Below are 24,225 nucleotides of genomic sequence, written 5' to 3'. Positions count from 1 at the left end.
CTGCAGATCCAGTCTGCAGATCCAGTCTCCAGATTCAGTCTCCAGATTCAGTCTCCAGATCCAGTCTCCAGATCCAGTCTCCAGATCCAGTCTCCAGATTCAGTTCCAGACTAGTCTGTAGATTCAGTCTGCAGATTCTGTCTCCAGATTCAATCTCCATATTCAGTCTGCAGATCCAGTCTGCAGATCCAGTCTCCAGATTCAGTCTCCAGATTCAGTCTCCAGATCCAGTCTCCAGATTCAGTCTCCAGATCCAGTCTCCAGATTCAGTCTGCAGATTCAGTCTCCAGACCAGTCTCCAGATCCAGTCTCCAGATCCAGTCTCCAAATTCAGTCTCCAAATTCAGTCTGCAGATTCAGTCTCCAGATTCAGTCTGCAGATTCAGTCTCCAGATTCAGTCTCCAGATTCAGTCTCCAGATCCAGTCTCCAGATCCAGTCTCCAGATTCAGTCTCCAGATCCAGTCTCCAGATCCAGTCTCCAGATCCAGTCTCCAAATTCAGTCTCCAAATTCAGTCTGCAGATTCAGTCTCCAGATTCAGTCTCCAGATTCAGTCTGCAGATCCAGTCTGCAGATCCAGTCTCCAGATTCAGTCTCCAGAATCAGTGTCCAGATCCAGTCTCCAGATCCAGTCTCCAGATCCAGTCTCCAGATTCAGTTCCAGACTAGTCTGCAGATTCAGTCTGCAGATTCAGTCTCCAGATTCAATCTCCATATTCAGTCTGCAGATCCAGTCTCCAGACCAGTCTGCAGATTCAGTCTGCAGATCCAGTCTCCAGATTCAGTCTCCAGATCCAGTCTCCAGATTCAGTTCCAGACTAGTCTGCAGATTCAGTCTGCAGATTCAGTCTCCAGATTCAATCTCCATATTCAGTCTGCAGATCCAGTCTCCAGACCAGTCTGCAGATTCAGTCTGCAGATCCAGTCTCCAGATTCAGTCTCCAGATCCAGTCTCCAGATCCAGTCTCCAGATCCAGTCTCCAGATTCAGTCTCCAGACTAGTCTGCAGATTCAGTCTCCAGATTCAGTCTCCAGATTCAATCTCCAGATTCAGTCTGCAGATCCAGTCTCCAGACCAGTCTGCAGATCCAGTCTCCAGACCAGTCTGCAGATTCAGTCTGCAGCTTCAGTCTCCAGACCAGTCTGCAGATTCAGTCTCCAGATTCAGTCTGCAGATTCAGTCTCCAGACCAGTCTCCAGATTCAGTCTCCAGATCATGTTCTGATGGAAACTCTGAATAATGGCAGGGTCCACAGAAACCACCCTAGACTACTAGACCACCCTAGACTACTAGACCACCCTCGGCCCCAAAACCACCCAAAACCTCCAGACCACCCTAGGCCACAGAAACCACCCTAGGCCACAGAAACCACCTTAGACCTCCAGACCACAGAAACCACCCTAGGCCACAGAAACCCCCCTAGACCACAGAAACCACCCTAGGCCACAGAAACCACCTTAGACCTCCAGACAACAGAAACCAGCCTAGGCCACAGAAACCACCCTAGGCTACAGAAACCACCCTAGGCCACAGAAAGGACATCTAATTGTGAACCATGACTGGTTGATATCACCAGACACAACCTCAATAGAGATAGGATCTCTTATACAGACCACGTGAGATTCTGTGAAAGGAACTGAAGAGGATTTCAAAGCTTCCTTGTGACGGCAGGGTCTTGTTCAGTTCGTTGAAATTGTCCAATAAGAAAATCTCATTTTTGTTTTCCGTTGCGCAGCGTTTTCAAGCTGCTACAGTGTTGCCCTAATGAGCACAACCTCAAAACACAAAGGCAAACTGAGGAAACGGTATCAAAAGGAGGCCAAAGAGAAGTGCCGACTCAGCATAAACTGGGCTCCCGAGTGGCGCAGCGGTCTGAGGCACTATAGTACCTGATTCGAATCCAGGCTGTATCACATCCAGCCGTGATTGGGAGTCCCATAGGGCGGCGCACAATTGGCCCAGCGTCGTCCGGGTTTTGCCGGGGCAAGGCCGTCATTGTAAATAAGAATTTGTTCTTATAAACTTTACCTGCCTAGCTAAATATATATGAATAATATAAACAAGCAGGATGTATAGATAACATAGAAGAACAGCATTTAGTGGAGCCAACGATACAGTTTGTTTATGGAAGGCTTCAATACAATACATAGCCCGTATGCATAGATAACATAGAACAACAGCATTCATTGCAATGTAATCTCACAACCTAACCGGTTTTCTATATTTTTTGTTGCAGACCCTCAGAAAGCTTCTGGTCAAGCAGACTGACATTCAGTGGAACTTTCAGTAGTTCGATACGATTGGTTTAGAGCAGTAAAACACATAGCCAGAGTGCTTTAGTAAAAATCAAACAGGTTTTGATCATAACAACAGTAATATGATAATGAAAGATATTAATTAAACGTTGGGACGTTATGACATCATTACATACATCGTTTGTTTCATTTCTAATGACACCCATTTTTCACTACAATTATTATTTTTTTTAAATAATTTTATAAAAATGATGTTGCTTAATTATAATGTGTATTAATACTGTCGTTATGATAATCGCCAATCCATCTTGATGGTTGTTGGGTCTCTCAAAGTAAGGCAGTATGCTGGAAGGAGGGGGATCACGTACGTTCGGACCATTCATCCTTGGCTTCACTCAGTGACTACCCCTTTGAAGGATCTCATCTAACAGTTTCTGTAAAGAGGAAAGAGAAAGTACACATCATACATTGAGAATCTATTACTGTGGGCTATGCTATAGATCACGGTCATATTCCCCCTGTAAAACCCCATAGACTCCCTCCAGAACCCAACAAAACCCAAAGAAGACTAAAAACTAAAGTCAAGAGAACTCAACTCTCCACTATCTCTCTGCTTCAGATGGGAATCAATAGCCTTGTACCCATCCAGACATCCAGGCCCACAGTCAACTGGCTGTTTTTGGTACAATACTCAGGTTGTCTATAGTCTAGTATCTATTGAAGCAGAGGAGACTGAGGCTATGGATTGGTTCCCTGGTTCCCTGTGCTTTCTCAGGCTGCAGCAGAGTAGCATGGGTGGAGGTGGATGAGACTGGGTCTGTCTGCCTGCCTGTCTGTCTGCCTGTCTGCCAGCCATCAGCTCTACGATGGCTTTGCGGTGTGATTGCGACTGTGTACCTCACTCTCTTTTTCTCTCTCTGTCTACATCTCTCTCAAGGCCTTTTTGTTTGCCTGTGGACACTGGGCTCATACACCGAGAGAGAACAATGAGTCTGTTCAGTGACAGCCATAACCAGAGAGAGAGGAGAGGGCAGGAGCCCCCAGTGGCACTGCACCCAGAGACATTGCATTTTTTAATGTGAAATATCATGAATAACCATGCATAACAGCCTAATGAACAGAAACAACAGCAACAAAACATAGAGATGGAAAATGTAACGCTTCAGTGGGTCTTTGCAAGAGGATCCACAACAAGCTAAAAGTTGCTCCTCTCACTGTTACCAGTTGACAACAGTAAACAACAGTACAACAATGTGTTTGAGATTTTCAGCTTCAGACTCATTGGACTTGTGACTGATGTCAGCATTGACGTGTGTGTTCAAAAAAAGAATCACGACACATGTATTTGATTTCCTCGTCTTGTGATAAAAGGAATGATTGAAATGTAAATATATGTGAACAGGGCCCTCTAGTGACCACAGCAGGCAGCATGTGACATTGTGCTCAACAGGGGGACAAGCAGTGTTTTTCAGTTGGAAAACATGGAAGGACACGAGACCGAGGGACAAGCGATGGCGGTCATTTTGTTCAGTTTAAATATCTGCATCTCTAGTCCTACAATAACCAGTTACATGAATATGACCTTTGACAAAAGGAAATACATCATCTGTTTACTAGTCAGGGAAGAATCGATGTAAACCTGAGCATTAATCACCTCTGCTGAAAGGGTTTTATAGGCTTCCCAGGCCTAATCCTAACCAGTTATACGTCTCCCAGGCCTAATCCTAACCAGTTATACGTCTCCCAGGCCTAATCCTAACCAGTTATACGTCTCCCAGGCCTAATCCTAACCAGTTATACGTCTCCCAGGCCTAATCCTAACCAGTTATACGTCTCCCAGGCCTAATCCTAACCAGTTATACGTCTCCCAGGCCTAATCCTAACCAGTTATACGTCTCCCAGGCCTGGTCACCTACGAAGGAGACTCCATTAACCTAGACCAGCCCTGTAGAGACCTGGTCACCTACGAAGAAGACTCCATTAACCTAGACCAGCCCTGTAGAGACCTGGTCACCTACGAAGAAGACTCCATTAACCTAGACCAGCCCTATAGAGACCTGGTCACCTACGAAGAAGACTCCATTAACCTAGACCAGCCCTGTAGAGACCTGGTCACCTACGAAGAAGACTCCATTAACCTAGACCAGCCCTGTAGAGACCTGGTCACCTACGAAGAAGACTCCATTAACCTAGACCAGCCCTGTAGAGACCTGGTCACCTACGAAGAAGACTCCATTAACCTAGACCAGCCCTGTAGAGACCTGGTCACCTACGAAGAAGACTCCATTAACCTAGACCAGCCCTGTAGAGACCTGGTCACCTACGAAGAAGACTCCATTAACCTAGACCAGCCCTGTAGAGACCTGGTCACCTACGAAGAAGACTCCATTAACCTAGACCAGCCCTGTAGAGACCTGGTCACCTACGAAGAAGACTCCATTAACCTAGACCAGCCCTATAGAGACCTGGTCACCTACGAAGAAGACTCCATTAACCTAGACCAGCCCTGTAGAGACCTGGTCACCTACGAAGAAGACTCCATTAACCTAGACCAGCCCTGTAGAGACCTGGTCACCTACGAAGAAGACTCCATTAACCTAGACCAGCCCTGTAGAGACCTGGTCACCTACGAAGAAGACTCCATTAACCTAGACCAGCCCTGTAGAGACCTGGTCACCTACGAAGAAGACTCCATTAACCTAGACCAGCCCTATAGAGACCTGGTCACCTACGAAGAAGACTCCATTAACCTAGACCAGCCCTATAGAGACCTGGTCACCTATGCTCAGTACACCCACCGGATCACTGAATTGAGACATGATATCTCTTGATTCAACAACAAATTAATCTGCCTAATACAATGTGGGGATGGAACCAAGGAGAGAGAAGGTAAACCGGCAGAGCAAAAAACCCTATTAGATGGAAGCCAGAAGAGAAAATAAAAGACAAGCCATTTTGAACAGAGATGTTAGTTATATAGGCTTCCACCTCTGTGGTCAGGACTAGGAGAGAGAGAGTGAGAGAGTGAGAGAGCGAGAGAGAGAGAGAGAGCGAGAGCGAGAGATGCCAGAATGAGAGATTGAGATGGAGGAACTCACTGCCTGGTTCTTAGCTGCATCTCCTTCTCTGTAATGGCTCTGAAAAGGTTATCTGGAAACACACACACACACACTACTGATTGTTAACAACAGTTTGAGAGAGATTTCCAATGTTAAGGTAGTCTCGAGTTTTTGCTCACCTGAGTTAGAATACCTCATGATAAGCTGCAGACCATAATCTTAACCAATAGAGTTCTTTTTATTTACCACCACAATGATCGTTATAAGGATAAGTCAAGAAGAAAATGCACATCCAGAGGCGAGGAAACTGAAATCCGTTTTACCTCATCTTTACCATCTGTGTAACCAGAGTAGACAATACTCTACACAGAGAGAGACACATATAAAAGTCTATATCACCTCTACTCACAGAGACACATAAACTCTATATCACCTCTAGTCTACACAGACACATAAAACTCTATATCACCTCTACTCTACACACAGACACACATATAAAACTCTATATCACCTCTACTCTACACACAGACACACATATAAAACTCTATGATCACCTCTACTCCACACAGAGAAACACATACAAGGCTCTCCCTCCCTTAGGAAAATCAGACCACAACTCTATCCTCTTGATTCCTGCTTATAAGCAAAAACAAAAACAGGAAGTACCAGTGACGCAATCAATATGGAAGTGATTAGATGAAGCGTGATGCTAAACTACAGGACAGTTTCGATAACACAGACTGGAATATGTTCTGAGATTCACTAGTATCAGTAGTGTCTATCAACACATCCCAACCGAAAGCCATGGATTACAGGCAACATCTGCACTGAGCTTTCAAGGAGCGGCCACCAAGAAATCCCGCTACAACCTCCGACGAGCCATCAAACAGGCAAATGGTCAATACAGGAACAAGATGGAATCCTACTACGCCAGCTCTGGCACTAGTCAGATGTGACAGTGCAAAATATCACGGGTTACAAAGGGAAACCTAGTCACAAGCTGCACGGTGACGCCAGCTAAATGCCTTTTATGCTCGCTTCTAGGCAAGAAACACTGAACCATGCATGAGAGCACCAGCAGTTCAGGATCGACTGTGTGATCACGCTCTCCATAGCCGATGGGAGTAAGACCTTTAAACAGGTTAACATTCACAAGGCTACGGGGCCAGATGAATTACCAGGACGGGTACTCAGAGCATGCGCTGACCAGCTGGCAAGTGTCTTCACTGACATTTTCAACCTCTCCCTGACCCAGTCTGTAATACCTACATGTTTAAAGCAGACCATCATACTCAATGTGCCCAAGAACACCAAGGTAACCTGTGCAACTGGATCCTGGACTTCCTGACGAACCGCTCCCAGGCAGTGAGGGTAGGCAACACATCCACCATGCTGACTCTCAACACGGGGCCCCTCAGGGGTGCGTGCTTAGTCCCATCCTGTACTCCCACAACTGTGTGGCCACGCACGACTCACACACCATTTTGCTGACAGAGGTAGGCCTGATCACCGACCCATAAGTTTAATAAATTGCGACAATAAAATAACAGACCTTATATTTTCAGAATACTAAAATAATGAAAAAACAATAACTTATGATCTACAGCAATCCTTTAAATGGACCAGAAAAAAGAAATGAAATACTTAGGATGCTTAAGTGATGAAAAAAGTAATTGTAACATGAGTTACTGACCGTAACTCAAAAGCAATACTGCCTGATGACTGAGGCTACAGAGGGCTATATGAAGGGAGAGTAATCAGGGTGGTGATGAGGTTCAGGTGTGCTTAACGATGGGGAGCAGGTGTGCTTAACGATGGGGAGCAGGTGTGCTTAACAATGGGGAGCAGGTGTGTGCAATGTGGGGTTGCCAGGACCGGTGGTTAGTAGACCGGCGACGTCGAACGCAGGAGTAGCCGTGTGTGAAGTCCTGACCATATTAAAATGTTCTTTTCTATGGTAGAGTAGGTCCGGATGTGACAGGGGGTGTTTTCTATGTTTTGTATTTCTATGTTCATGTTCTAGTTGTGTATTTCTATGTTGGTTTTGTTTGGGATGATCTCCAATTCCTCGTTGTCTTTAATTGGAGATCATACTTAAGTAGGGTTTTTTTTCCACCTGGTGTTGTGGGATCTTGTTTTTACACAGCTCTGTAAAGCCTGCAGAACGTGACGTTCGTGGTTTTTTGTTTGTTTTTATATAGTGTTCCGAGTTAAATATTTATCATGAGCACTCAACACGCTGCACCTTGGTCTACTGCTTACAACGAGCGTCACAGCGTGACACAAATATACAAAGATAACTATATTCCATTACTCAACAATACGAAAGCAGATTTAATTAAATTGAATAATCTTCCCATAAATCTTACAGGTATACTAAACCTCTTTAGAACGGCATGGCTGCCAAAGTTTTTATATTTATTGTCCGTAATACCAATTACCCCACCGAAGACATTCAGAGTATACTCAGCCTTAACAGACTTTATATGGGCAGATAAAACTCATATAATAAAATGGAAAGTTTTAGATACCCATAAGTCTGAGGGTTGTTTGAACCTTCCAGAGGTTCCAATTGTATCAACTTCCTACCCAAGACTTTTAATTGAAACATATAATTAAATGTATTAAAGAGGAACAATGGACACATAAAGATGAACATGTTCATCCACAGAGTCTTTCCACATGTCTGTTTTCAAAGGACGGAGCTAAGAACATCAACAACTTCATAGTTAAAAACACAAGAACAATGTAGAACACTAGAACAATATAGAACACTAGAACAATATAGAACAGAAGAACAATATAGAACACTAACAATATGGAACACTAGAACAATATAGAACACTAGAACAATATAGAACACTAGTCGTAGTGATGAGACCAAAACGCAGCAGGTATGTGTATGCTCATCTTGACATTTAATCAATTCAAAAAGAACACCAAAATAACAAAAGATCAACAAAACAGTCTGGCAAGGTACAAGGCTAAACACAGAACAATCTCCCACAAACACACCCAACTAATATAGGACTTCCAATCAAAGGCAACACCACACAGCTGCCTTCAATTGGAAGTCCACTCCAATTAACTCTACATAGAAACAGACACACTAGACTAAACATAGAATACATGAAAATCAAACAGTGCCCAAAAACCCCGGAATACTTAAATCAAATGCCCTTCTAGAAAAACACCACCCTGAACCACATAAAACAAATACCCTCTGCCACGTCCTGACCAAACTACAATGACAATTCACCCTTATACTGGCCAGGACGTGACAACAATATAGAACACTAGAACAATATAGAACAGAAGAACAATATAGAACGCTATAACAATATAGAACCCTAGAACAATATAGAACACTAGAACAATATAGAACACTAGAACAAAATAGAACCTTAGAAAAAATGTGAAAACTAGAACAATATACAAAACTAGAACAATATAGAACACTAGAACAATATAGAACCCTAGAACAATATAGAACACTAGAACAATATAGAAGACTAGATAGAACCCTATAACAATATAGAACACTAGAACAATATAGAACCCTAGAACAATATAGAACACTAGAACAATATAGAACACTACAACAATATATAACCCTAGAACAATATAAAACACTAGAACAATATAGAACACTATAACAATATAGAACACTATAACAATATAGAACCCTAGAACAGTATAGAACACTAGAACAATATAGAACACTAGAACAATATAGAACACTATAGCAATATACAACACTTGAACAATATAGAACACTAGAACAATATAGCTTGAAGAGATTGACTGACTTATCAGAGAGAGAGATCATTAACACTGTGCAAACACAGCACTTCTGCCTGCCAGACAAGATGACTACTGCCTGCCAGAGAAGATGACTACTGCCTGTCAGACAAGATGACTACTACCTGCCAGAGAAGATGACTACTACCTGCCAGAGAAGATGACTACTGCCTGTCAGAGAAGATGACTACTGCCTGTCAGAGAAGATGACTACTGCCTGCCAGAGAGATGACTACTGCCTGCCAGAGAGATGACTACTGCCTGCCAGAGAGATGACTACTGCCTGCCAGAGAAGATGACTACTGCCTGCCAGAGAAGATGACTACTACCTGCCAGAGAAGATGACTACTGCCTGTCAGAGAAGATGACTACTGCCTGCCAGAGAAGATGACTACTGCCTGTCAGACAAGATGACTACTACCTGCCAGAGAAGATGACTACTATCTGCCAGAGAAGATGACTACTGCCTGCCAGAGAAGATGACTACTACCTGCCAGAGAAGATGACTACAGCCTGCCAGAGAAGATGACTACTACCTGCCAGAGAAGATGACTACTACCTGCCAGAGAAGATGACTACTGCCTGCCAGAGAAGATGACTACTACCTGCCAGAGAAGATGACTACTGCCTGCCAGAGAAGATGACTACTGCCTGCCAGAGAAGATGACTACTACCTGCCAGAGAAGATGACTACTACCTGCCAGAGAAGATGACTACTGCCTGCCAGAGAAGATGACTACTACCTGCCAGAGAAGATGACTACTGCCTGCCAGAGAAGATGACTACTGCCTGCCAGAGAAGATGACTACTACCTGCCAGAGAAGATGACTACTACCTGCCAGAGAAGATGACTACTACCTGCCAGAGAAGATGACTACTGCCTGCCAGAGAAGATGACTACTACCTGCCAGAGAAGATGACTACTGCCTGCCAGAGAAGATGACTTCTACCTGCCAGAGAAGATGACTACTACCTGCCAGACAAGATGACTATATTCCCTACCACCTGGAAGATACAATTTTTTCACTGTGGCAGGCAGGTACAGTTTTTTTGCATTGATTTGCTTGAATGAGGTTTTCATATCCTGTATTAATTATCATACAGGAAGTGTGTCTTTGTTTTGACAATAGGCAATTCTCCAATGGATAATCCTTTATATCTCAATGCCATTATCATTGATCTGAGCCAAGGATGTAGTTTCACACTAGGACCAGCAGTGGGCAGTAAGCACTATGAAATCAGCATACTATCTGTGTTTTGCTTTCTTTTCCCATTAAAGGGACAATCTTCATTTCAAACAATAACAAAGGTACACCCCCGCCACTGTTTCGGTAAACAAATGAGGGTTGGGGATTGAGAAATGTAACCACTCTCAAATTCATAGACAGAGCTATGGATGCAAGGACTGACCATCCATGATATCAACATTTCAGTTTTAACCATCTTTTGAGGCTATACAGTGTTTGTTTACAATTACACTGTTTGCAAAGAAAGGATCTTTAAAAAAAACGTATATTTTAGGTTATGATGGGGTATGACAGTTGAACTAAGCTCACAGGTACATATAATTGATTTAAAAGTAAAAAAATCGATTTAGCGAATACAAATTGCCACTTTTAAAGCTGATATTCAGCAGGGAAATCTGTTGATGGAAACGCTGCATTGAGAGATAAACAAACTCATCACGTCTGAAGGTCAGGGCTGTCTGTGACGCCAATCATTTTTTTCCCATGAATAGAGAGACATATATGAAGAACAAAAAAATGGAACAATATGAACAAACATGTGATTAGATATCTTGTTTCCGTTGTGTCATGTTATTTAGATATACAACGAGCCTGAGGGCCAAATGTGTGCAGACAGAAGAGAGCTCTGACTATGTGTGTGGCATACAGCCACTGCAGCTGCACAGGGACAATGGTTGTCATAGTGAAAGAGATGGTGTGTGTGTGTGAGAGAGAGAGAGAGAGAGAGAGAGAGAGAGAGAGAGAGAGAGAGAGAGAGAGAGAGAGAGAGAGACAGAGAGAGAGACAGAGAGAGAGAGAGATGGGCAGAAACAGAGTCAGTGGTACCATACCACTCAGAGGACTGGGTCTGGTGCTGTGTCGTCCTCTATGAGAGACAGAGAGAGAAACAGTCAGTGGTACCATACCACTCAGAGGACTGGGTCTGGTGCTGTGTCGTCCTCTATGAGAGACAGAGAGAGAAACAGTCAGTGGTACCATACCACTCAGAGGACTGGGTCTGGTGCTGTGTCGTCCTCTATGAGAGACAGAGAGAGAAACAGTCAGTGGTACCATACCACTCAGAGGACTGGGTCTGGTGCTGTGTCGTCCTCTATGAGAGACAGAGAGAGAAACAGTCAGTGGTACCATACCACTCAGAGGACTGGGTCTGGTGCTGTGTCGTCCTCTATGAGAGACAGAGAGAGAGAAACAGTCAGTGGTACCATACCACTCAGAGGACTGGGTCTGGTGCTGTGTCGTCCTCTATGAGAGACAGAGAGAGAAACAGTCAGTGGTACCATACCACTCAGAGGACTGGGTCTGGTGCTGTGTCGTCCTCTATGAGAGACAGAGAGAGAAACAGTCAGTGGTACCATACCACTCAGAGGACTGGGTCTGGTGCTGTGTCGTCCTCTATGAGAGACAGAGAGAGAGAAACAGTCAGTGGTACCATACCACTCAGAGGACTGGGTCTGGTGCTGTAACGTCCTCTATGGTGCATCAGCGTCATCTCCTCTGGCTGGTGGTCGGAGCGCCTGTCCTCCCTCCTCTCTGCCGCCCGCCTCTCCATCTCTCTCAGTCTGCCCTGAGAGTGACTGATGAAGTGTGGTCTGGATCGCTCTAGAGCCTCCTGTATGTGGGCCAAAAGCAGAGATGTTTTAGTCCTTTAGTAGACACTCTTATCTAGACTGACCTACTATCAGTGCATTCAACTAACGTGATTACAACATCTATCTGCCCTGTGAAAGTGAGCTTCAGCAGGGGGCCGAGGGCACTGCCCTGAGGTACGCCTGGAACTGCTGATGCTGGCACACTTCATGTGGAGGGAGGCTGGCTAGGAGCTGGTACACTTCATGTGGAGGGAGGCTGGCTAGGAGCTGGTACTCTTCATGTGTAGGGAGGCTGGCTAGGAGCTGGTACTCTTCATGTGGAGGGAGGCTGGCTAGGAGCTGGTACTCTTCATGTGGAGGGAGGCTGGCTAGGAGCTGGTACTCTTCATGTGGAGGGAGGCTAGCTAGGAGCTGGTACTCTTCATGTGGAGGGAGGCTGGCTAGGAGCTGGTATTCTTCATGTGGAGGGAGGCTGGCTAGGAGCTGGTACTCTTCATGTGGAGGGAGGCTGGCTAGGAGCTGGTACTCTTCATGTGGAGGGAGGCTGGCTAGGAGCTGGTACTCTTCATGTGGAGGGAGGCTAGCTAGGAGCTGGTACTCTTCATGTGGAGGGAGGCTGGCTAGGAGCTGGTATTCTTCATGTGGAGGGAGGCTGGCTAGGAGCTGGTACTCTTCATGTGGAGGGAGGCTGGCTAGGAGCTGGTACTCTTCATGTGGAGGGAGGCTGGCTAGGAGCTGGTATTCTTCATGTGGAGGGAGGCTGGCTAGGAGCTGGTACTCTTCATGTGGAGGGAGGCTGGCTAGGAGCTGGTACTCTTCATGTGGAGGGAGGCTAGCTAGGAGCTGGCTAGGAGCTGGTACTCTTCATGTGGATGGAGGCTGGCTAGGAGCTGGTATTCTTCATGTGGAGGGAGGCTGGCTAGGAGCTGGCACTCTTCATGTGGAGGGAGGCTGGCTAGGAGCTGGTACTCTTCATGTGGAGGGAGGCTGGCTAGGAGCTGGCTAGGATCTGGTACTCTTCATGTGGAGGGAGTCTGGCTAGGAGCTGGTATTCTTCATGTGGAGAGAGGCTGGCTAGGAGCTGGTATTCTTCATGTGGAGGGAGGCTGGCTAGGAGCTGGTACTCTTCATGTGGAGAGAGGCTGGCTAGGAGCTGGTATTCTTCATGTGGAGGGAGGCTGGCTAGGAGCTGGTACTCTTCATGTGGAGGGAGGCTGGCTAGGAGCTGGCGCATGTTGTGTTACTATTGATTTCTCCCTCACAGAAATGTAGTGTGTGTTTTTTAGCCGGAGAGGAAAAATATACCAAGATACAATTGTCTGTCCCAGCATGCAACAATTCTGACTTGAATATTCTGAGAGATGAACTGGCCTGTTGTGAAAGCATTAAGCCTGGAGCCCAAGACAAGTCTTTCATCACAAAGTGTCATACTTGTATACATGAAGGAATGTTGGCTTTGTTAGTTTCCGGGTCAGTGTCAGAATTCAGGGGAATAAACCCAACATCAATCTGGGTTGTGTGATGTGTTGTTCTGGTGGTCTCACCAGGGTCTAGTCTGTTGTCATCAGTCCTGGGATGTGTGGTTCTGGTGGTCTCACCAGGGTCTAGTCTGTTGTCATCAGTCCTGGGCAGCACACAACCACCAGTATCCTTCACTACAAGTGAGTGAGTGAGTGAGTGAGTGAGTGAGAGAGAGAAAAAATTATTTTTATATTTATTACATTCTACTATTTTACTATTATTTTACTACTATTTTATTGTTATTATTTTTATATTTAATTTTGTATTATTATTCACTGCCATTTTATATTATTATCTGTTATTGTTTATAATTGTATTACAATGTATATTGTATACATTGTTGCTTTGGCAATATTGACACAATGTTTTTCATGCCAATAAAGCAGCTTGAATTTGAAAAAGGAGAGGGTGTGTTGATTGCTCATTCTCTCTCAAACAATTTCAATAAACTTTATATAACAAAGTATTTATCCTTCCAATAACATTCTTTTACCTTTCAATCAAAAATGGGATTATAATCTGAACTCAAAACAATTATCTGATTATAAAGACCATTTCAGGAACAATTAACTTGACACAGAGACAGACAGAGAGAGACAGAGACAGAGACAGAGACAGAGACAGAGACAGAGACAGAGACAGAGAGAGAGAGAGAGAGAGGGGGAGAGAGAGAGAGAGTGAGAGAGAATGAGACAGAGAGAGAGAAAGCGAGAGAGAGAGAGAGAGCGAGAGAGAGAGAGAAAGCTAGAGAGAGAGAGAGAGAGAGAGACCTTCAAGCAAGACACATTTTGTTTCTTTAATACCTACTCAAAAGTTAGAACCTAGCAACACTTCTGACATTTAAATCTCCTGATATTCTGTCAGGTAATTGTCTGAAGGATCGACATCTGTTATGAGCTATGCTCTGTGAAGGTCGTTAACGTCTAGGCAAAACTAAAAAAGCAACAATACCCAGTGTTTTCCCCCCCTCCGCTGACGTGGATGACCTTGAGTCCTGTGTAGAAAGGTCATGCGGTGTTGTCTTCCTCAGGCTCAGTTGTCTCTGGAGTTTGATATTGGCTATGACGGCGGCAGCATTGAGCGCCAGGACAGCCTCAGGAGACTGCTGATGTGACGGGGGTTCTGTAACACAGGACGCCTTTGTCAGACAGTTAGCTACAAATCAATATGCTTATTTGGATGACTTTAAGAAAAGAGTTGAAGTCGTGCCAACCAAGATCAATATACATAAAATGAAATGAATTATGTATTTTACTAAGTGACATAGAGAATGTATCACATGAGTAGGCCTATAGTCCTTGTTGGAATGAAATCCCCTTCATGTGAAAAAACATGAAAGAATTTTTACATTTAGAACACAACAATGACAAAATTACAGGATATGAGAGGCCTACGAAAAGGAGACCATCACCAAATACACTTTTCCTATTGTACTGCCAGTCCTGCTACATTTGCAACCAAACTACATCAAACATTTACTTTAAGCTGATGCGCCTCAGGCCTTGGTAATTAACGAATGGCACTCGTAATGATCCTGATTAAAGAATAATGAGAAATTTCACACGGGGAAGCGTGAGAGCACGAAGAAGGGAATAACTGCAGAGACAGCAGCAGAAAGCTCTCAGAGAGATCCACCATTACTTATTGAAGTGACAGTCTCTCTTTCAGACATGTTGTAGTACTACACCATAGACTGGAGTAATGTAGAACACAGTTAGATGCTCAGTAGTACTACACCATAGACTGGAGTACTGTAGAACACAGTTAGATGCTCAGTAGTATTACACCATAGACTGGAGTACTGTAGAACACAGTTAGATGCTCAGTAGTACTACACCATAGACTGGAGTACTGTAGAACACAGTTAGATGCTCAGTAGTATTACACCATAGACTGGAGTAATGTAGAACACAGTTAGATGCTCAGTAGTACTACACCATAGACTGGAGTACTGTAGAACACAGTTAGATGCTCAGTAGTATTACACCATAGACTGGAGTACTGTAGAACTCAGTTAGATGCTCAGTAGTACTACACCATAGACTGGAATACTGGAGAACACAGTTAGATGCTCAGTAGTATTACACCATAGACTGGAGTACTGTAGAACACAGTTAGATGATCAGTAGTACTACACCATAGACTGGAGTACTGTAGAACACAGTTAGATGCTCAGTAGTACTACACCATAGACTGGAGTACTGTAGAACACAGTTAGATGCTCAGTAGTATTACACCATAGACTGGAGTACTGTAGAACACAGTTAGATGCTCATTAGTACTACACCATAGACTGGAGTACTGTAGAACACAGTTAGATGCTCAGTAGTACTACACCATAGACTGGAGTACTGGAGAACACAGTTAGATGCTCAGTAGTATTACACCATAGACTGGAGTACTGTAGAACACAGTTAGATGCTCAGTAGTACTACACCATAGACTGGAGTACTGTAGAACACAGTTAGATGCTCAGTAGTATTACACCATAGACTGGAGTACTGTAGAACACAGTTAGATGCTCAGTAGTACTACACCATAGACTGGAGTACTGTAGAACACAGTTAGATGCTCAGTAGTATTACACCATAGACTGGAGTACTGTAGTACACAGTTAGATGCTCAGTAGTATTACACCATAGACTGGAGTACTGTAGAACACAGTTAGATGCTCAGTAGTACTACACCATAGACTGGAGTACTGTAGAACACAGTTAGATGCTCAGTAGTATTACACCATAGACTGGAGTACTGTAGAACACAGTTAGATGCTCAGTAGTATTACACCATAGACTGGAGTACTGTAGAACACAGTTAGATGCTCAGTAGTATTACACCATAGACTGGAGTACTGGAGAACACAGTTAGATGCTCAATATATTTATTCTTCTTATTCAAAGACATAACAAACTCTATAAATATATTCTGTTGTTATAATATAGAATACTGTTTAATTACTGTATTATTATAATATATAATGCTGTATAATACTGTATTATTATAATATAGAATACTGTATTATTATAATATAGAATACTGTATAATTACTGTGTTATTATAATATATAATACTGTATAATTACTGTATTATTATAATATAGAATACCGTATACTTACTGTGTTATTGTAATATAGAATACTGTATACTTACTGTGTTATTGTAATATAGAATACTGTATACTTACTGTGTTATTGTAATATAGAATACTGTATAATTACTGTTATTATAATATAGAATACTGTATAATTACTGTATTATTATAATATATAATACTGTATAATACTGTGTTATTGTAATATAGAATACTGTATACTTACTGTATTATTATAATATAGAATACTGTATACTTACTGTGTTATTGTAATATAGAATACTGTATAATTACTGTATTATTATAATATAGAATACTGTATAATTACTGTATTATTATAATATAGAATAATGTATAATTACTGTGCTATTATAATATAGAATACTGTATAATTACTGTATTATTATAATATAGAATACTGTATAATTACTGTATTATTATAATATAGAATACTGTATAATTACTGTATTATTATAATATAGATTACTGTATACTTACTGTGTTATTGTAATATAGAATACTGTATAATTGCTGTATAATGATATGGCTGTCTTGTTAGGGAGTTGAAGCCAGACCAGGAGGGTGTGTGACTGTGTTATTGTAATATAGAATACTGTATAATTGCTGTATAATGATATGGCTGTCTTGTTAGGGAGTTGAAGCCAGACCAGGAGGGTGTGTGACTGTGTTATTGTAATATAGAATACTGTATAATTGCTGTATAATGATATGGCTGTCTTGTTAGGGAGTTGAAGCCAGACCAGGAGGGTGTGTGACTGTGTTATTGTAATATAGAATACTGTATAATTGCTGTATAATGATATAGCTGTATTGTTAGGGAGTTGAAGCCAGACCAGGAGGGTGTGTGACTGTGTTATTGTAATATAGAATACTGTATAATTGCTGTATAATGATATGGCTGTCTTGTTAGGGAGTTGAAGCCAGACCAGGAGGGTGTGTGACTGTGTTATTGTAATATAGAATACTGTATAATTGCTGTATAATGATATGGCTGTATTGTTAGGGAGTTGAAGCCAGACCAGGAGGATGTGTGACTGTGTGCTTTCAATCAGTTCCACTAAGTCTTGTATTATTTCTATCACATTAAGTAGTTCTTAATTCCCCTGGAATCCTCTCTCCCTCTCTGCCTTTCTCTCTGCCTGTGAAAAAAGGACAGGAATACAAAGGATGCGTGGGAAAATGAAAGATAGATAGAGGGAGAGAGAGAGAGAGAGCTAGAGAGAGAGCTAGAGAGAGAGTTAGAGAGTTGAGAGAGAGAGAGAGAGAGAGAGAGAGAGAGATAGAGAGAGAGAGAGACCTAGAGAGAAAGAGCTATAAAGAGAGCGAGAGAGAGAGCTAGAGAGAGAGAGAGGAGAGAGAGAAAAAGCTAGAGAGAGAGAGAGAGAGAGAGAGAGAGTTAGAGAGAGAGAGAGAGCTAGAAAGAGAGAGAGAGGGAGAGAGAGACCTAGAGAGAAAGAGCTAGAAAGAGAGAGAGAGGGAGAGAGGGAATGTGTGGGTAGTAATGTGATAGGACCTCCTCTCTGCTTCAGGATAACAGTGCTGTCTGACAATGAGCCGCCGCTGATGCAGATACCCTGCAGTGAGGGTTTCATTTAAACTGAGGAGGAGAAATGATTCATCCCAATACAATAACAATACAGTAATATAATACGGTTCAATTATCCATCAAGGAAGACTGAGGACAAATCAAACCTGAGAGTGGTGAAGTGTGTTTGACCAATAAATACATGCTATAGTATCACACACACACACACACACACACACACACACACACACACACACACACACACACACACACACACACACACACACACACACACACACACACACACACACTGTCACGTCCTGACCAGTATAAGGGGTTATTTGTTATTGTAGTTTGGTCAGGACGTGGCAGGGGTGTGTTTGTTTAGAGTGTTTCGGGGTTTGTTGCTATCTTCTGTTTTAAGAGGGGTGTTTGTTTAGAGGGTTTCAGGGTTTGTTGGGCTATGTTCTATGTTAGTATATTTCTATGTTTATCTAGTATGTTTGTTTTTCCTTCTTTTGATTTAATAAAGAATATGAGTATACACGTTCCCGCTGCACCTTGGTCCAATCCTTATGACGCCCGTGACAAAACTACCCACCAACAAAGGACCAAGCAGCGGGGTAAGGAGCACGATGAAGAAGGATGGACATGGGCGGAGATGAGGATGAGCATATCCAGGGCTATGGAGGAGTTAAGGGAGCCTGAGAGGCAGCCCCCAAAACATTTTTTTGGGGGTGGCACACGGGTAGTTTGGCTAGGCCAGGGTTGAGCCCTAAGCCAACTCCCCGTGCTTACCAGAGGCAGCGTGTTACTGGTCAGGCCCCGTGCTATGGGGTGATGCGCACGGCGTCGAGGCTGAGCATCCACAGGCCGGTGTGCTCGGTGCCAGCGTCCCGCATTTGCCGGGGGGAAGCGGGCACCCAGCCAGTACGGGTGGTGCCAGTCCTGCGCTCGAGACCGCCAGTGCGCCTCCACGGCCCAGTGTATCCTGTTCCCGCTCCTCGCACTAGCCCTGAGGTGCGTGTCTCCAGTCTGGTGCCTCTAAAGCCAGCACCACGCACCAGGCCTCCAGTGCGTCAGCCCAGTCTAGTACGTCCTGTTCCCGCTCCTCGCACTAGCCTTGGGGTGCATGTCTCCAGTCTGGTACCTCCACAACCAGCCCCACGCACCAGGCCTCCAGTGCGTCAGCCCAGTCCGGCCCACAGTCCGGAACCGAGAGACGGCCCACAGTCCGGAACCGAGAGAGACGGCCCACAGTCCGGAACCGAGAGAGACGGCCCACAGTCCGGAACCGAGAGAGTCGCCCTACAGTCCGGAATCGGCGCAGCCAGAGTCGCCCTACAGTCCGGAATCGGCGCAGCCAGAGTCGCCCTTCAGTCCGGAGCTCCCAGAGTCGCCCTTCAGCCCGAGGTCTCCAGCGACGTGCATCAGCCCGAGGTCTTCAGCGATGCGCCATAGCCCAGAGACTTCGGGAGGGGTAAAATGTAATAAGTATTTAGAGGGGGTGGACAGGTTAGGTTGGGGAGTAAGGCCGGAGCCTGAGCCACCTCCGTGGTGGGAGGTTGGGGAGGGGGGGGTGTAGCACGGGAACCGTCGGTGACGGTGGCCACCCTCCCTTCCCTCTCTTTAGTTAGGATACATATTATTTTGGGGGGTTTTGGGGTTTATTTATTATTAATTTTTTTTTTTGTGAGGTGCGTCCGGGGTCTGCACCTTTGGGGGGGGTACTGTCACGTCCTGACCAGTATAAGGGGTTATTTGCTATTGTAGTTTGGTCAGGACGTGGCAGGGGGTGTTTGTTTAGAGGGTTTCGGGGTTTGTTAGGCTATGTTCTATGTTAGTATATTTCTATGTTTATCTAGTATGTCTAGTTCTATGTTTAGTTAATGGGGTTGACCTTCAATTGGAAGCAGCTGCTCCTAGTTGCTTCTAATTGAAGGTCCTATTTAAGAGGGGTGTTTTTCTGTGGGATTTTGTGGGTAGTTGTCTCCTGTTTTGTGTCTGTGCACCTGACAGGACTGTTTAGTGTCGTTCGTTGTTTTGTATACGTGTTTCTTTTGTTTTTCCTTCTTTTGATTTAATAAAGAAGATGAGTATACACGTTCCTGCTGCACCTTGGTCCAATCCTTACTACGCCCGTGACACACACACACACACACACACACAGAGACACAGCTGTACTGAGAAACTATATACATAGACAATGTTCTAATACAGAGACTGGTACAGTCAGTCCAGTGGAGACTGGTGGGAGGAGCTATAGGAGGATGGGCTCATTGTAACATCTGGAAACCACATGTTTGACTCCGTTCCATCGGTTCCATTCCAGCCTTTATAATGTCCTCCTACAGCTCCCCCCACCAGCCTCCACTGAGCCAGTCAGTCATATATAGTCATTTCCTATCAACAGCTCTGGGTACAGTGAGACAGTGACTCCTACCTTGGTGCTGGATGAGAGTGATAGCAGGAGGTTGGGGTTGGTTGCTCCTGGCGTCTGCCTGGTTTGGATGTCGTGTTAGATCTCCCTCTCTCTCAGTCGCTCTTCCTTCTGGTCTGGAGGACTCTGTCTCTGGGGGACACATCTCCCTGTCCCTGCCTGCTGGTCCAGTACCTCTTCCCTCTGGTCTGGAGGACTCTGTCTCTGGGGGACACATCTCCCTGTCCCTGCCTGCTGGTCCAGTACCTCTTCCCTCTGGTCTGGAGGATGACTCATGTGACTCTGTCTCTGGGGGACACATCTCCCTGTCCCTGGCTGCTGGTCTGGAGGACTCTGTCTCTGGGGGACACATCTCCCTGTCCCTGCCTGCTGGTCCAGTACCTCTTCCCTCTGGTCTGAAGGACTCTGTCTCTGGGAGACACATCTCCCTGTCCCTGCCTGCTGGTCTGGAGGACTCTGTCTCTGGGGGACACATCTCCCTGTCCCTGCCTGCTGGTCCAGCACTGATGGAAGAGCTAGAAGATACAGTGTTTAATCTGCTGTTGCTGGTAGCAGTGTCCTTCACCCAGTCCCTCACTGGGTCAATATTAGAATTCTGGGTCTGGTTGGGAAGTCCCATGCTCCAATGCCTGGGTCCAGCTTGTGTAACAGTTACAGTCTCTGGGCTCCAATGCCTGGGTCCAGCTTGTGTAACAGTTACAGTCTCTGGGCTCCAATGCCTGGGTCCAGCTTGTGTAACAGTTACAGTCTCTGGGCTCCAATGCCTGGGTCCAGCTTGTGTAACAGTAACAGTCTCTGGGCTCCAAGGCCTGGGTCCAGCTTGTGTGACAGTTACAGTCTCTGGGCTCCAATGCCTGGGTCCAGCTTGTGTAACAGTTACAGTCTCTGGGCTCCAATGCCTGGGTCCAGCTTGTGTAACAGTTACAGTCTCTGGGCTCCAAGGCCTGGGTCCAGCTTGTGTAACAGTTACAGTCTCTGGCCTCCAAGGCCTGGGTCCAGCTTGTGTAACAGTAACAGTCTCTGGGCTCCAATGCCTGGGTCCAGCTTGTGTAAGAGTAACAGTCTCTGGGCTCCAAGGCCTGGGTCCAGCTTGTGTAACAGTTACAGTCTCTGGGATCCAAGGCCTGGGTCCAGCTTGTGTAACAGTTACAGTCTCTGGGCTCCAATGCCTGGGTCCAGCTTGTGTAACAGTAACAGTCTCTGGGATCCAAGGCCTGGGTCCAGCTTGTGTAACAGTTACAGTCTCTGGGCTCCAATGCCTGGGTCCAGCTTGTGTAACAGTTACAGTCTCTGGGATCCAATGCCTGGGTCCAGCTTGTGTAACAGTTACAGTCTCTGGGATCCAAGGCCTGGGTCCAGCTTGTGTAACAGTAACAGTCTCTGGGACCGGCCACGGCTCTGTCGCGTCAGTGTGACTAAACACATTAGCATAGCAGCTCACTGGTCTCCTGGCTCTATCCCGAGCCCATCTCTCTTCGCCTCCTCTCTCTCCACCAACCTTTTCTATGGCCGTCTCTTTGGAAGAGGGAGAAGGGGGGTTGATGAAAAGCATCAGGGTGGACTTCTGTATTGGCTTCCCTCCACCTCTGCTTCCCTCTGGGTCCCTAAGGGCAACTGTAGTGGTTGAGGTGAACTTGTTAGGAGTCACGAACAGAGCAGAGTTGTGCCTGTCTATCCTGTCCATAGATGATTCTAGAAGGTACTGGGAGGGAGGGGTACTCTGGAGTGACTCCATAGAGTTCATGGGTGAATTCATGGCTCCTTGTTGCCACGGGGAGTTGTGTTTGTATACTCCCTCTGTGTAACTGTGTGTGTACTCTGACGGCGTACTGCTGCTGTCCCCACCACTGGCATCCTGACCTGGGCTGTATACTCCCTCTGTGTAACTGTGTGTGTACTCTGACGGCGTATTGCTGCTGTCCCCACCACTGGCATCCTGACCCGGGCTGTAGCTCTCTCTGTGCTCTGTCACTTTTATGATGGTGGCTTTTCTCCTGTGAACCACTGTGCCCTGATCATTTGGTTGGTCACCTGACACAGATGAAACAGGGCTCTGCCTTCCGTTCAGTTGATTGACATGTTCAGAGTTCATCCTTCTGTGCTCGGTCACTTTCACTATGGTGGCGGTGGTTTTTCTCCTGAGGGTGACAGGGGTGGAGCTGGGGTCGTTGCCGGTGGGGTGGTGATGATGGACCTGGTCCTGCTGGGTGACAGAGGTGCAGGTGGTGGAGAGTCTGGCCTGGTTTGTGTGGTAGCTCTGGGGCCTGGGGGCTTTATATCCTGGGACCCTGTCCTCGTCAGAGTGGTAGCTCTGGGGTCTGGGGGCTTTATAGCCTGGGACCTTGGCCTCGTCAGAGTGGTAGCTCTGGGGCCTGGGGGCTTTATAGCCTGGGACCCTGGCCTCATCAGAGTGGTACCTCTGGGGTCTGGGGGCTTTATAGCCTGGGACACTGGCCTCGTCAGAGTGGTAGCTCTGGGGCCTGGGGGCTTTATAGCCTGGGACCCTGGCCTCGTCAGAGTGGTAGCTCTGGGGTCTGGGGGCTTTATAGCCTGGGACCCTGGCCTCGTCTGAGTGGTAGCTCTGGGGCCTGGGGGCTTTATAGCCTGGGACCCTGGCCTCGTCTGAGTGGTAGCTCTGGGGCCTGGGGGCTTTATAGCCTGGGTCCCTGGCCTCGTCAGAGTGGTAGCTCTGGGGTCTGGGGGCTCTAGCTCCAGGGAGGCTTGCCGTCCTGGAGATCTTCTTGGAGGCAATAGTGATGGAGGAGAAGGCTGGTTTAGTTGTCTTCAGGACCATGGTAGTACCTGTAGTGATCCCAGGGGCCGGGAGTAATACTACCCCAGCAGGAGAAGGTTGTGGAAGACTACTTTTTCTTTTGTGTAGAAAGGTTGCTCTGAAAGGCTCTGAGCTGGTTCTATAAAGAGTTAACTCAGCGTGTGAGGGTTTCTGTTGGATGCTGTTTGTCCTACATAGAGGATTGTTGCTCCTGTACGCTGCAGATTTGGTTCCAGAGGGGGTAACCTCAGTGTGTGAGGGCTGTTGGTTGTTGCTGGTTGTCCTGTGTAGAGGGCTCATCTTGGTAGGCTCTGAGTTATTGTTAGCCCCAGGGAGGGTGTTGGTAGACTGGGTAGGAGTCCCACTACCACTGAGGTGTGATGATGTCCTGTTAGCCCAACTTCTCCTCTGATCCTGCCAACCTAAAGACCTGTTGTCCCTCTCCCTTGGCATTGAGCTTTCCTTGCCTGAGACCTGTGGGAAAGGAGAAGAAGAGGGAGAAGAAGAAGAAGAAGAAGAAGAAGAGAGAAGAGAGAAGAAGAAGAGAAGGATAATAATAATGTAGATTAGGCATCTTCATAATGTGTTAGTTAAACCACTTCCTGTTTCAGGTGTCTTCATAATGTGTTAGTTAAACCACTACCTGTTTCAGGTGTCTTCATAATGTGTTAGTTAAACCACTACCTGTTTCAGGTGTCTTCATAATGTGTTAGTTAAACCACTACCTGTTTCCGGTGTCTTCATAATGTGTTAGTTAAACCATTACCTGTTTCAGGTGTCTTCATAATGTGTTAGTTAAACCACTACCTGTTTCAGGTGTCTTCATAATGTGTTAGTTAAACCACTACCTGTTTCAGGTGTCTTCATAATGTGTTAGTTAAACCACTACCTGTTTCAGGTG

General features: G+C 45.4%; 1 protein-coding gene and 1 long non-coding RNA gene across 2 annotated transcripts; both read right to left on the bottom strand.

Annotated features, from left to right (window-relative positions):
- Nucleotides 1-2,100: 2,100 nt before the first annotated feature.
- On the bottom strand, nt 2,101-7,026 carry LOC123725514 (uncharacterized). The gene is made up of 3 exons (XR_006758014.1): nt 7,010-7,026; nt 5,356-5,407; nt 2,101-2,691 (listed from the first exon to the last, which is right to left on the bottom strand). It is a non-coding gene; the product is annotated as an uncharacterized lncRNA (long non-coding RNA).
- A 4,716-nt stretch (nt 7,027-11,742) lies between these two features.
- Nucleotides 11,743-23,827, bottom strand: LOC106613867 (uncharacterized). Its single transcript, XM_045691426.1, has 4 exons — nt 20,555-23,827; nt 14,426-14,596; nt 13,498-13,608; nt 11,743-11,973 (listed from the first exon to the last, which is right to left on the bottom strand). The coding sequence occupies exons 1-4, from the start codon at nt 23,775-23,777 to the stop codon at nt 11,834-11,836; spliced, it is 3,645 nt and encodes a 1,214-aa protein (XP_045547382.1). The 5' UTR covers nt 23,778-23,827; the 3' UTR covers nt 11,743-11,833.
- Nucleotides 23,828-24,225: the final 398 nt, after the last annotated feature.

The sequence above is a fragment of the Salmo salar genome, chromosome ssa01 (assembly GCF_905237065.1).
Source record: "Salmo salar chromosome ssa01, Ssal_v3.1, whole genome shotgun sequence".
Lineage (NCBI taxonomy): Eukaryota > Metazoa > Chordata > Actinopteri > Salmoniformes > Salmonidae > Salmo > Salmo salar.
This window is presented reverse-complemented; position numbering and strand designations above follow the sequence as displayed.

Excerpts from the sequence above, each read along its gene's own strand:
- LOC106613867 (XM_045691426.1), bottom strand. The coding sequence starts at position 23,777 with ATGCCAAGGGAGAGGGACAACAGGTCTTTAGGTTGGCAGGATCAGAGG. Across the intron at positions 14,597-20,554 it reads CACTCTCATCCAGCACCAAG|AACCCCCGTCACATCAGCAG; the intron begins GTAGGAGTCACT and ends CCTGTGTTACAG. Across the intron at positions 11,974-13,497 it reads TGACAACAGACTAGACCCTG|GAGGCTCTAGAGCGATCCAG; the intron begins GTGAGACCACCA and ends GCCCACATACAG.